At 39.3% G+C, this 12,578-nt stretch overlaps 1 protein-coding gene across 4 annotated transcripts in view; it reads left to right on the top strand.

Moving 5' to 3' along the window:
- Positions 1-12,578, top strand: part of UNC79 (unc-79 subunit of NALCN channel complex) — a 209,195-nt gene that overhangs the window by 192,389 nt on the left and 4,228 nt on the right. For all 4 annotated transcript variants that reach the window (XM_088025012.1, XM_088025014.1, XM_028101287.2 and 1 more), the window contains 3 exons: positions 567-753; positions 2,430-2,627; positions 4,467-4,544. In XM_088025012.1, coding sequence (XP_087881138.1) covers positions 567-753; positions 2,430-2,627; positions 4,467-4,544 — 463 coding nt within the window. The remainder of the gene's footprint in view (positions 1-566; positions 754-2,429; positions 2,628-4,466; positions 4,545-12,578) is intronic.

The raw sequence follows: 12,578 nt of genomic DNA, 5'->3' as shown, positions 1-12,578 counted from the left end.
GGATTGCAGCTAGAACAAAATCCATAGCGGAGAGGAGATGGAGCGCAAGGAGACACAGGAGAGAGAGGGACACGTGGGCTGGTTTGTGGCTGCCATTTTGCACAGTCAGCTTCCTGGCTGGAGGAAAGGCGGGCAGTTGGAGTAAGGAGGGCAGGAGGGCAGCGGAAGGAAATGACCAGGAAGGCAGGAAAATGGGTGGCTGTGTGTTAGGTGTCTGCCTCGATTCCTTCCCCTCTAGTGGGGATGTCAAACCTTCCAATGGGAAGAAAGAGTTTAAGAAAAAGAAGCTAGTCGGAAAGGCAGTCAGGTTGGTGGAAGAATGATTTTTAATTCCGTGTCCCCAGAAGCTGCTCTTTTCTCAAGCAGCTAGGTAGGGTCCGGGATCAGAGCAGGAAACCAGAAAAACAGATACATCATTTTGTTGGCACTCTGTGACCTTGGTGTTTTATTGTATGTAATTGCCTATAAAACTGCACTTTTAATGCCCTCCATCAATAAGCATTTGGTGAGCGCCCAACAAAACAGCAACCATAAAATCGCCTTTAACACTTCCTTCTACCTGCTAGACCGAAAGAATTCATCGAGTGTGTCTCCCGCATCCGTCTGCTGTCCTGGCTACTCCTGGGCTCCCTCACTCATAATGCAGTGTGTCCCAATGCCTCCTCTCCCTGCCTGCCCATACCTCTGGATGCAGGCTCTCATATCGCAGACCATCTTATTGTTATCCTGATTGGATTTCCAGAGCAATCAAAGGTAAGTGATTTCTGCAAGCTTAAGACCATAGGCATCGAAATTGCTAATGGAAACTCTTATCAGCCAATTATGTTTCTTCTGAGAAGAGAATGCATCTTATCAGTGGCCCTCCCGTGGATGTTAGGAGAGCAACTTTGTGCTAATGACTTATTTAAAGTGGTTTAAATTCCCGCACTATCTTTGCTTCCTCCTTAAATTGTCTTTCGGTTTCCTTTTATGAAGATAAATTATGGAGGCAAGCAAGAGTTAGCTTCCTAGGCATTTCTGTCTCAAAGTAATGAAGAGAAATAAGAGGCTAGCAACATAATAAAAATCCTATGATCAGTTGTTGGAACTGAGTATGAATTGGAGGCAGATTCATGCTCTAATTTCTCATGCACCATCTTTTCAACTCGCATCTCTAGAGATAGATATATAAAGATACAAAATGAAAACAAGAAGGCCAATGGGGAACTCACTAGAGTGCACGCTGGAATCACCTACACAGGGGAACTTTGTAAACTGTAGAGACAGATGATGTGCTTAAGGGAATAAAGTGAACCCAAGGCAGGTATCAGTCATGAGCCAGTGTAGGCAAACCAGACGTACTGGTACTAATCAGCTAAGAGAAGCCAAGGGCCCTTCACAAGCTTAGGCCAGTTCTGGTAAGTCACGATGGGTTTGGGAGCCTCTGGGATCTCGGCCAGGGCAAGCCGATGCTGTGATAAAATAGAGCACCATCCAAACAGCCCAAGTGATGTTTACAGAAAGAATCGGGCAGTCAGTTCCTAGTATTTCGAGCCAGATCTGTGTTTGATTCCTAACGACGGTACTTTGTAATTTTGACCTCGAGAAAGTTACTTAGCCTCTCTGAGCTCCAGTTTTTTGTGGGTAAAATAGGTGAAGGAATGGTTTGAGAATTATGGAAGTGATCTTTGAAAAGTCTTTATTTAGCCAGGCGTCTGGGAAGTTGTAGGTGCTCAGTCAGTCAGTGCTTACCCCTGGGAGGACTACTGTCTTTGCTGCTGCCCTTTCTCCTACTGGCAGTCACATCATGTTAAGTGCTGGGCCATGGGATCAGATGCACCATCTTATTCCTCCTAACTATAGCTCTTTGAGGAAGGAGAGTCCTATTATCCCCATGTTACAGATGAGGAAACCCCTGAAGGTGGTAGAATGGTTATTCTTCCCAATCTAGTTTAGACAGGAGAATGTCAGTGTCATTAATGGGCAAGGGGGTGGGTAGACGTGTTCTGCAAACCGAGGTGCCTTCTCTTTGAAAAGATGCTCCGTTCTCTCTGTGCACTCCCACTGACAGAGCAAAAAGAGAAAAAAATCTTTTTTTTTTTTTTGAAAGATTTTATTTATTTGATAGAGCACAAGCAGGGGAAGCAGCAGGGGCCGAGGGAGAGGGAGAAGCAGGCTCCCCGCGGAGCAGGGAGCCCGATGCGGGACTCGATCCCAGGACCCAGGGATCATGACCTGAGCCGAAGGCAGATGCTTCACTGACTGAGCCCCCCAGGCGCCCCAAATCAGACTGTCTTAAGGTGGTGGGTCACAAGTTTGTAACAGGCTCGGATCACTGGCGGTCACTGTGCTTGGGCTGTGCTCCGCAGGAGGCCGAGGCTGTGCAGGGCAGGCCCCGGGGAGCACTGCAGCCCACGGAGAGGTAACGGTTCCTGTCTCCTCCTTTTCAGACCTCCGTGCTGCACATGTGCTCTCTCTTCCACGCGTTTATCTTTGCTCAGCTCTGGACCGTGTATTGCGAACAAAGTGCCGTAGCAACAAACATCCAAAGTCAGAATGAATTCAGCTTCACGGCGATACTGACCGCACTAGAGTTTTGGAGCAGGGTGACGCCCAGCATCCTGCAGCTGATGGCCCATAACAAAGTGGTGAGTCCACCAATAAGTTTCCCTCTCGGATGAAAAGGCGTGGTCTGTACCCAGTCCTCGCACTCCCTGTTCTTTAAGGATCTCAGTTGTGATATTAGATCAATGGATGGCTGGATTTCTTTGTTATAAACCTAACATTCTGCTTGCGTAATAATTTTGCTGGGGAGACAAAGCAAACGAGTCAATCTAGTAAAAACAACTTTTGTTCACTCTGCCGAGCGCCGAAGAAAATTTCTGTGAAACGTTGACATTGAAAGGGCTGTTTCGTGCTATAAAGTCAGAAGGAGATTCGTATTATTTTTGGATTCCAAGGCAATTGGAAAAACCCTAGCCCATTGTGTCCTCCTTTTGTGGTATTTAAGAGCAGACCAACCACACATGTTCATTCCACTCAGCGCTCAAAACCTGAAAGAGCCTCCCCTTTTCTGAGTTGCCCTAGGAGGACCTAAGCCCCCCAGTCTTTCAAATCCAGTTCAGGTTTAACTCCAGTGGCCCACCAAGAGAGGGGCTGCTCAGAACCTCACTGGAAAATATCTGAGGTATTTTTAGCATGAGCCCACTTCGTTGAACAAGCTTAGATTAGTCCTATGAAGTTAAGATCGGAGGTAGATGGAAGGAATGGACAAGGAAGTCCTTTGGTTCAGTTTGCTACTTTGGAGGAGGAGTCTCAGCTGGGCAAGCAGTAATTAGTACCTCGGTTACGGGGGCTTTATCAGCCGAATTCTCATCTGTGAGGGGCAGGGGATCTGGAAGAATATCCTAATGATGATTCCAGTGTGCCCAGAAACCCAACAAGGCGCTGTCCACAAAAGGCATTCCGGAAATGACTTTTGATTGATTGATACTAGTCTAAGAAACATTTTCTCTCAGCTGTAATTGGAAAGGGGATTATATATTTCCTTCAGTGAAGCACTTCCTTGTCTTTAGAGAAGCAGATGTTATAAAGCAATTCTGTATGGAGAGAGGTATTTTAGTTCAATTTAAAGGAAATTTATGTGACAATTTTAGGGTGCACAAACAGTTCTGAGGTAAACATTTCTCGGATCACAGAGTCTGAGACTGAAGAAGAACTTAGAGATCAAGCATTCTGTTCTGTTACTTTACAGACAATAAAACTGGGACCTTAAATAGAGATTTGGTGTCCTTCTAATGTCCTTATACCTCTCCTCCAAATCTCTTTGATATACAGGTGTTAGAAATGAATCTGTTACAAATGAGTTTTGTACAAAAAAATGCTACGAATGAGTTTGAATTAACTTTATCCTGAAAAATTTGTTAAACTCTATATGCCAGTTCGGTAAGATCCCCTTGGAGTGTTCAAAAATCCAGCCTTAGGAATTTCTGAGGAGGGGCGTCCACTGCATTGTATTTTTGAACTGTCATCAACATGGCCACCTTGTTCTGTAGAGAACAAACCACAAAGACAGGTGTGTAATAAGTGAAACAGCCACTTCAGATGAAGAAACTGGGGAGAAAGGGTCAAGATGGAGAAAAGGGCCCAAGGCCAAGTTCTGTAGCTGGAAGGAGGGGAGGAGAAGGCATGTATCCTCTGGTATGAATCACGTGCAGTACAGATCAGGGAGATCGAGCCCCAAATTCCATTGGCAGCCCTGAGTCAGATAAGGAGGCCATGACAATTATAAAACCTCTAGAGCTTTTTAAAGTCAGTTTCTAGTTGAAGTTCTGGAGGTGAATGAACACCACTCCTTGTGGTCCCCTTCGGTCATTGTGCCCAAAAGCTTCATGGGCACAGGATGGGGGTCCTCTGTGGCTGTAGACTAGCTTTCAAGGTTTCTGGATCACGGGGAGTGGAATTGATTTTCATATTTGTTGTTTCAGATGGTAGAAATGGTGTGTCTCCATGTGATTAGTTTAATGGAGGCATTGCAAGAATGCAATTCAACAATTTTTGTCAAGGTAGGAAAATCTTATGATTTTTATAGACCGTTTCTTGCTGCTAAAAACAAAGGTGGATTTACTTTGAATGTGCCTTCGAAAAGGAAAATAAAACTGATTTGATTTTGACTTTCAGAGTTGGGGGTTGGAGGGTTCAGGCTCATGTAACCACCCTTCCCCAAATGGTTATCATGTTATTTTTGTTCTTGCTCGACCACTGGGACCGACTCTAGCTGGGTTAGAGATATTGGACCATGATTATTGCATGTTAAGACAAGTAATGAAAGTATTAAGGTCTGAAAACGACCTTATATAAATTGGTTGGTGGTATCTCACCTTGCAAGATATCCAGAAAACCAAGGAAAATAGTCTTTCATTGTTGAACTTCGTGGCTAGTATTTTTCTCTAGGGTAAATTAATTTCATTTCTAATATTACTGTTCTAAATCACTGTTTAGTGTATGAAAGTAATTTAAGTATTTGTCATCTGCCCAAGGACATCAGAGGCATACTAACATGATAAAAAATTAGAGTAAAGAAGAACTTGGTTGCTCACTCACACTCCAGTTCCCCTCTTCCTTTCCTTCCTGTCCTTCCACTTCTTCGTCTCACTGATTCTTTGCCCTTCCCCTACCTGTTCCACCTGCTGTTTACCTGTCGCGTGTATATTCTATTGTCTCCGCCACCACCACCGACCGCCACCACACAGAACGCATCAGTCTGGGACCTTATAACTTGCTGTTTCACTCCTTGGTTGACCCTATTCTTCGATAAAATTCACTTGTCAAGTTAACATGACGCTGAAGAAAAGCAACCCATTTTCAGGGAAAACTTGACTGCCATCAGAACACTGCAAGGTAGCTGGTTCAAATGGGTTAGATAGAGCTTGATGGTCAACAGCAAAAGGCAACACCATGAGAGAAACTGTATGACATTTGGATGACCATACATGATTTTATTTTTTATAGCTTTATTAGGGTATAATTTAGATGCAGTGAACTATATGTATTTAAAATGTATAATTTGATAAGTCTTCACATATATTATACCCATGAAAACATCACCATAATCAAGATAATGAACACATCCCTCGCACCCCTAAAGTTTTTCTGTATCCTTTGTAGTCTCTTTTTGCCACCACTCCTGTATCCTACCTCCCCATCGCCAGGCAACTACTGGTCTGTTTTCTGTCACTACTAGCTAGTTTGCATTTTCTAGAATTTTATAAAAACGTATTTATATAATACTTAAGCTTTTTTCCTGCCTTCTCTCATTCAAAATTCTATTGAGATTAATCCATTTGGTTGCTGAGATCAGTAGATCATTTCTTTTTCTCTCTGACTAGTATTCCATTATGTAGCTATATCACATTTTGTTTATCCATTCATCGGTCAATGGACATCTGGGCTCTTTTCAGTTTGGCGCTATTACAAATAAAGCTGCTATGAATATTCGTGTACAAGTGTTTATGTAGATACATGCTTTCCTGTATCTTGGATGAACACCGAGGAGCAGACTGGCCAGGCCATATGATGTGTGTATAACTGTTCAAGAAATTGACAAACTGTTTTCCAAAGTGATTGTGCCCTGTTACGTTCACAGCAGCAGTGTGTGAGCATTTCGGTTGCTACACATTTTTGTCAACACTTCGTATAGTCAGTCTTTCATTTTAGTCACCCTACAAATTGTGCCCTGGTATCTCATCATGGTTTTAAATTGCATGTCCCTGTTAACAGGTGACATTAAACATCTTTTCATGTGCTTATTTGCCATCTACTTATCTGCTTGGTGAAGTGTCTGTTAAAATTATTTGCCCATTTTTTTAATCGGGATGGATTTTTTCTTATAATTGAATTTTAAGGCATAAGTCCCTTATCAAGATGGGATTCACAAAGATTTTTCTCTTCAGTTGTCTTTTCATTATCTTAACAGTGTCTTGTGAAGAGCAGAAGGTCTTAATTTTTGATGAAGTACCATTTATCAAATTTTTCTTTTATGGATCATGCTTTAATGTTGTATTTTTAAAAATCTTTGCCTAATCCAAGGAGAATTGAGATCTTAACAATATTGAGTCTTCCAATCCATGAACACAGTATATCTATTTTTAAAATGCTTTTGTTAACTTTTTTCCAGCAATATTTTATAGTTTTCCATATATAAGACTAGCATATTTTTGTCAAATTCATCCCTGTGTATATCATAGTTTTAGTGTATTGTAAGTGGTATGGTTTTTTTTATATCTAAATTTCTGATTGTTTGTTGCTAGTATTTAGAAATACAGCTGATTTTATATTAATCTTTTACCCTGCTAGCTGTTAAACTCATTTATTAGTGCTAGTAGCTTTTTTTGTAGATTTCATCAGCTTTTCTGTATAGACAGTTGTGTCATGTGCAAATAAAGGCAGTTCGGTTTCTTCCTTTCCAGTCTTTATGCCTTTTGTTTCTTTGTCTTGTCACATTGCTCTGGCTAGATCCTCTAGTACAAGTTAAATAGAAGTCGTTAGAGTGGGAAACCGTGCCTTGTTCCTGATCTTAGGAAGAAAGCATCCGTCTTTCCTCATTAAATGTTAGCTGACAGTTTTTCATAGGTACTCTTTGTCAAACGGAGCAAGGTTCCCTTTTATTCGTGGTTGGCTATGAATTTTTGTCAGGAGTAAATGTAGGACTTTTCAAATACTTTTCTTACATTTAATGAGATGGTTATTTGATTCTATCTTGGCTGTTAACAAGGTAAATTTTATGGATTGATTTTTGCATGTTAAGCCAATCTTGTATTCCTGGGACAAACCATACTTGGTTGTGATGTGTATTATCTATCCTTTTTACATCTTGCTGAATTCTATTTGCTAACATTTTAAAATAATTTTTTGCCTTGATGTTCATGAGGGGTGTTGGACTGTAATTTTCTTTTCTTGTGATAAATATTTTTGGTTTTGGTATCGGGGTAATGATGGCCTCATAGAATGATTTGGGAAGTATACCTTCCTCTTCTGTTTCTTGAAAAAGTTTGTATAGATTTGGTGTTATTTTTCACTTAAATATTTGATAGAATACACCAGTAGAAATGTCTGGGCTTAAAATTTTCTTTGCAGAAGGGTTTCAAATTTACAGATTCAATTTCTTTAATAGATATAGAGCTATTTAAGTTTTCTGCTTATTCTTGAGTGATCTTTGGGGTAGTGTATGTCCTTCAGAGAATTCGTCCATTTCATCAAAGTAGTCAATTTTATTGGCATGAAGATGTTCATAATATACTTTTAATAGCTGTAGGATCAGTAGTTACGCCACCTCTTTAGTTCCTGACATTGGTGATTTGTGACTTTTTTTTTTTCTGGTCAATCTGTATAGAGGCATATCAATTTTAGTGAGTTTTTTATTTATAAACAATAACAAGCTTTTGAGTTGTTTTCATTGATTTTCCGTGTTTTGTCTCATTGATTTCTGTTTATTATATTCTTTCTTCTGATTACTTTAGCTTTAACTCACTCTCATCTCTTATAAATTTCCCTCTAAGCACTGGTTTAGTGGTATCCCACAATGCGATATATTGTGTTCTCATTTACATTCAGTTCAAAATACTTTCTAACTTCCCTTTTGCTTTCTTTTTGGACTCATTTTTTGGTCATTTAGAAATGTATTACTTAGTTTCCAAATATTTGGGGATTTTCTAGTTATGGGTTTTTAGTTCCTATTTGTGGTCAGAGACCATACTGTATATAATTTCAATCATTTTAAATTTATTGAGACTTATTTTTTGGCCCAGAACATAGTCTATGTTGGTAAATGCCCTGTGTGCACTGGAAAGAATGTGTCTTCTGCTTTGTTGGGTGTAGTTTCCTACTCTGCTTTGCTCGAGCTTATTGGTAGTGTTGTCCAAGTCTTCCATGTCCTTCCTTCGGTCTACTTACTCTATCAGTTATTGAGAAAGGGGTATTGAAATATCTCTATTGAAAGGGGTATCTGAAAATCTCTTGTGGATTTATTTATTCATCTTTTCAGGTTTACCGGTTTTTGCTTCATGTATTGTGAATCTCTGTTTTTAGGTACATAAGTGTTTAAGATTATTAGGTCTTATTGATGAAATGAATTCAGGGGCTGTCTTCGTCCTCGGTAATCTTCTCTGCTGTGAACAGTACTTTGATATTAATAAAGGCAGTGGGGAGTCTGCTTCTCCCTCTGACCCTCTTCCCTCTCGTGCTACCTCTCATTCTCTCTCTCTCTCAAATAAATAAATAAAATCTTTAAAAAAAAAAAAGAAAAAGATATACCATTCTAACACTAGTCAAAGGAAAACCGGACTGCCTTTTTTTTTTTTTAAGATTTTATTTATTTATTTGAGAGAGCGAGAATGAGAGGGAGAGAGCACATGAGAGGGGGGAGGGTCAGAGGGAGAAGCAAACTCCCCGCTGAGCAGGGAGCCCGATGCGGGACTCGATCCCAGGACTCCAGGATCATGACCTGAGCCGAAGGCAGTTGCTTAACCAGCTGAGCCACCCAGGCGCCCAGGATGGTATATCTTTTTCTGTCCTTTGGTTTTTAACTTATTTGTGTCTTTATGTTTACAGTATATTTCTTATAGGCAGCATGTAGGTAGGTGTTGCGTTTCTTTTAAATCCAGTCTGACAGTCCCTTCCTTTTAATTGGGAGTCTTTAAACCATCTTTATTTAATGTGTTCTGTGCCATTGTTGGGTCTAAATCTATCATCTTGCAATTTGTTGTCTATATTTGCCATCTGTTCTTTGTCTCTTGTTCTTTTTTTTTTTTTTCATTTGCCTTCTGTTGCACTGAGTTTTTAAGGATTAAATTTTGGCTATAATTTCCTCTTCTAAGGAAGAGGAAGCTAAGTGTGTTATTTTGAGAAACTTCTGGACTATTATCGGTGTTTAGTGCTCTAAATTTCTTCCTTTAGCTGCGTTCTTCCAAATATTCTCATTTCCATTCAATTCAAAATATTTACTAATTTCCCTTTTAGTTTCTTCTTTTCCCATGAGTTATTTAGAAGTAGAAGTGTGCTCTATAGTTATCTTATTAGCTGTATGTTTTAGTTGTGGTTTTTTTTTGTGTGTGGCTGATTTGGAGTTTATGGTATACATTTTTAACTTATCACTATCTACCTTCAAGTAATATACCACTTTGTGTGTATAGGTGCATTTCCAGCCTTGGCTTTGTGCTCTTACTGTCATCCATTTTACTTCCACATATGTTATAAACCAAACCACACGTTCTTATTATTTTTGCTTTAAGCAGTCAATTATCTCTTAAAGAGACTTAACACTTTTTCAGTATTTATTTATATTTCCTATTATTGCCATATTTATAGTTGCCATTTTCAGTGTTTTTCACTCCTTTTATAGATCTAAACTTCTTTCTTCTGCCCAAAGGACTTCCTTTACTATTTCTTACACAGGTCTGCTGGTGATTGATTCCTTTGCTTTTGTACATGAGAAAGTATGTCCTTTGCCTTGGTTTTTGGAAGATATTTTCCCTGGGTATTGAATTCTAGATTCAAAGGTTTGATTTTTTTCTTCAGTGCTTTAAAGATGTTGCTCCTCTACAGTCTTCTTGCTTTCATTGTTTCCAACAAGAAATCTCTATTCTAATTTTTTTCTTCTGTATGTAATATGTCCTTTTTTTCTCTCTTTTCTTTTCTTTTTTTTTTTTTTTGGCTTCTTCTAAGATTTTTTCTTTACCATTATTAACCAATTTGATGATGAAACACCTTGGTGTAGTTTTCTTCATGTTTCTTATGGCTTGGGTTTGTTGAGCTTCTTGGATCTGTGGACTTATAGTTTTCTTTATATTTGGAAAAGTATCAACTATTGTTTCTTCAAATATTTCTTTCTATGCCTCTACTTGATATACTAAGTATTTCCTTTACCTTATTGACCATATTGAATATAGTTATAATAACTATACTAATGTCCTTCTCTACTAATTCTGTTATCTGTGTCATTTTGGGGTCTTTTCCAATTGATTGATTTTTTTTCTTTTTTCTTTTTCTTTTTTTTGGGAGGGGAGGATTGGCAGAGGGAGAAGAAGAGAGAGATCTTAAGTAGGCTCCATGTCCAGTGCGGAGCCCAAAGTGTGGCTTGATCTCACAACCCTGAGATCATGACCTGAGCAGAAATCAAGAGTTGGATGCTTAACCAACTGAGCCACCCAGGTGCCCCTCCAATAGATTGATTTTTATTCTCATAGGTCACTTTTTCCTGCTGCTTTGCATGCCTGGTAATTTTTTATTACATTCTTGACATTTTGAATTTGACTTTCTTGGGTGCTGGATATTTTCGTATCCCTAGAAGTATTTTTTGAGCTGTATTCTGTGATATAGTTAAATTACTTAGAGCAGTTTTTTCCTTTTGAGACTTGCTTTTAAGCCTTGTCAGGTGATCAGAGCTGCATTTTGTCTAGAGCTAATGTTTCTTCACTACTAAGGTAATAGCCTTCTGAGTATTCTACTTAATATTCTGTTAGTTAAAGAATTTAAATTGAAAAAAAAGAATTGTCCACTCTGACTAGTTTGTGGGAACACAACTTATTGCAGGCACTGTGTGATCGGCACTCTAATCTTTTTGGGTTGTTTTTCTTTAGCCTCGGGTAGTTTTCTCACATGTGTGCACTGGTCAGGATGTAGCTGATGACTCAAGGGGGACCCTTTATGGATCTTCAGAGTTCTCTCTTGCTGTCTCTCTTTTTCTCTTTCTGAGCAGCTCTCTCCTCTCCAGCACTCTGCCTGACAAACTACACACCTCAGCCTCCCTGGGCTCCCAGATCCATTTCCTCAACTCAGGAAGACAGTCAGGCTCTGCCCAGGTGCTGCAAGCTTTCTAGGCAGTGAGCTGGGATAATTGCAGGGCTTACCTTGTTTCCTCTCCCTCAGGGATTGCTGTGCTGCCCTGCTGATGCCCAGGGTCTGAAGCCATTATTTCATATACTCTATTTGAAATTTTAGTTGTTCCAGGCAGGAGGGTAAATCTGGTCTTTGTTACTCCATCTTTGTTGAAAGAGAAAATTTCACACCTAATTTTAGTTTTGAGGACTGGAACAAGCATGGAGTGAGATGAATATAATCTAACTGAGCAGAAAATCTTTATCCTGAGCATAAACCAAGATAAGACGAAAGGTATCACTTTTATTTTGGTGAAAAACAAAAATTTTTTTTAATGTCCTTCTGTTTTCTGGATATCATTTCTGGAGAGGAAAAAAAAAAAAAACCCAACCAACTTTATTATAACATTACAGAACCCGGAATAAATTACAGCTAATTCTTACTGACAGCTTTTGTAGGGGCTTCTAGCAAAAGGGAACTGAAATGAATGTTATTCACTAAGTCAAATTAGTATTCCTGAAATAGGACGACTGTTGGATTATATAATGCTATCAATAATTATGAGATTTAACTTGAAGACTTCAGTCATGAGATTCATAAGTCACAAACCTGATATATATTAGAATGATATGGTCACATGTTTCATAAATGGGCTAATAGCAAAAACCCTTCTAAAACGAACCTCACTAATCCCCTTGATTGCCTCAAACAGGCCTTTAGCCCCAAAAATAGCTCTGGGAAATGTGTCCACCCAGGGTCAGAGTACTCAGTGCTTCCTGGCTCTTAACCTGCTTGGTCCTTCAGGATCTTAACAGGAGGTTAGTTTGGGTCTTTCCTAAATACCAAGAGGCATATGGGCATGTTCCTTATTCAATAGGTCAAAAGTCAACAAAAGTTTGTAGACATTAGGACCCTTAGAGTTGTTTTTTTTTTTTTTTGCTGTATAGACATTGGAGAAGAAGTGGTTAGACTAGTTTATTTTTTCCCAATCAGAATGTTTACATGAAGCCAGTCCTGCTAATGGCCAGAGAGCATAGCCTTATCTTTCACTGACCTTTGTAATCCCAGTTTGTTGTAAGGGTTGGTGGTTGGAGGAAGCAGGGAGAAAAATGTCATTTTCTGATTTAAAAAAATTTTTTTTATATTTTCTGCTATTTTGAGTTTTAGTCCAATTACACCACGCGCTATTCCAAACACAGTATTCATGTTAGAGATAGAGTATTGCT

This window comes from Eumetopias jubatus, unplaced genomic scaffold (assembly GCF_037043125.1).
Source record: "Eumetopias jubatus isolate StellerSeaLion01/CBP00866 unplaced genomic scaffold, mEumJub1_p1.0 scaffold_7, whole genome shotgun sequence".
In the NCBI taxonomy this organism is placed as follows: domain Eukaryota; kingdom Metazoa; phylum Chordata; class Mammalia; order Carnivora; family Otariidae; genus Eumetopias; species Eumetopias jubatus.
This window is presented reverse-complemented; position numbering and strand designations above follow the sequence as displayed.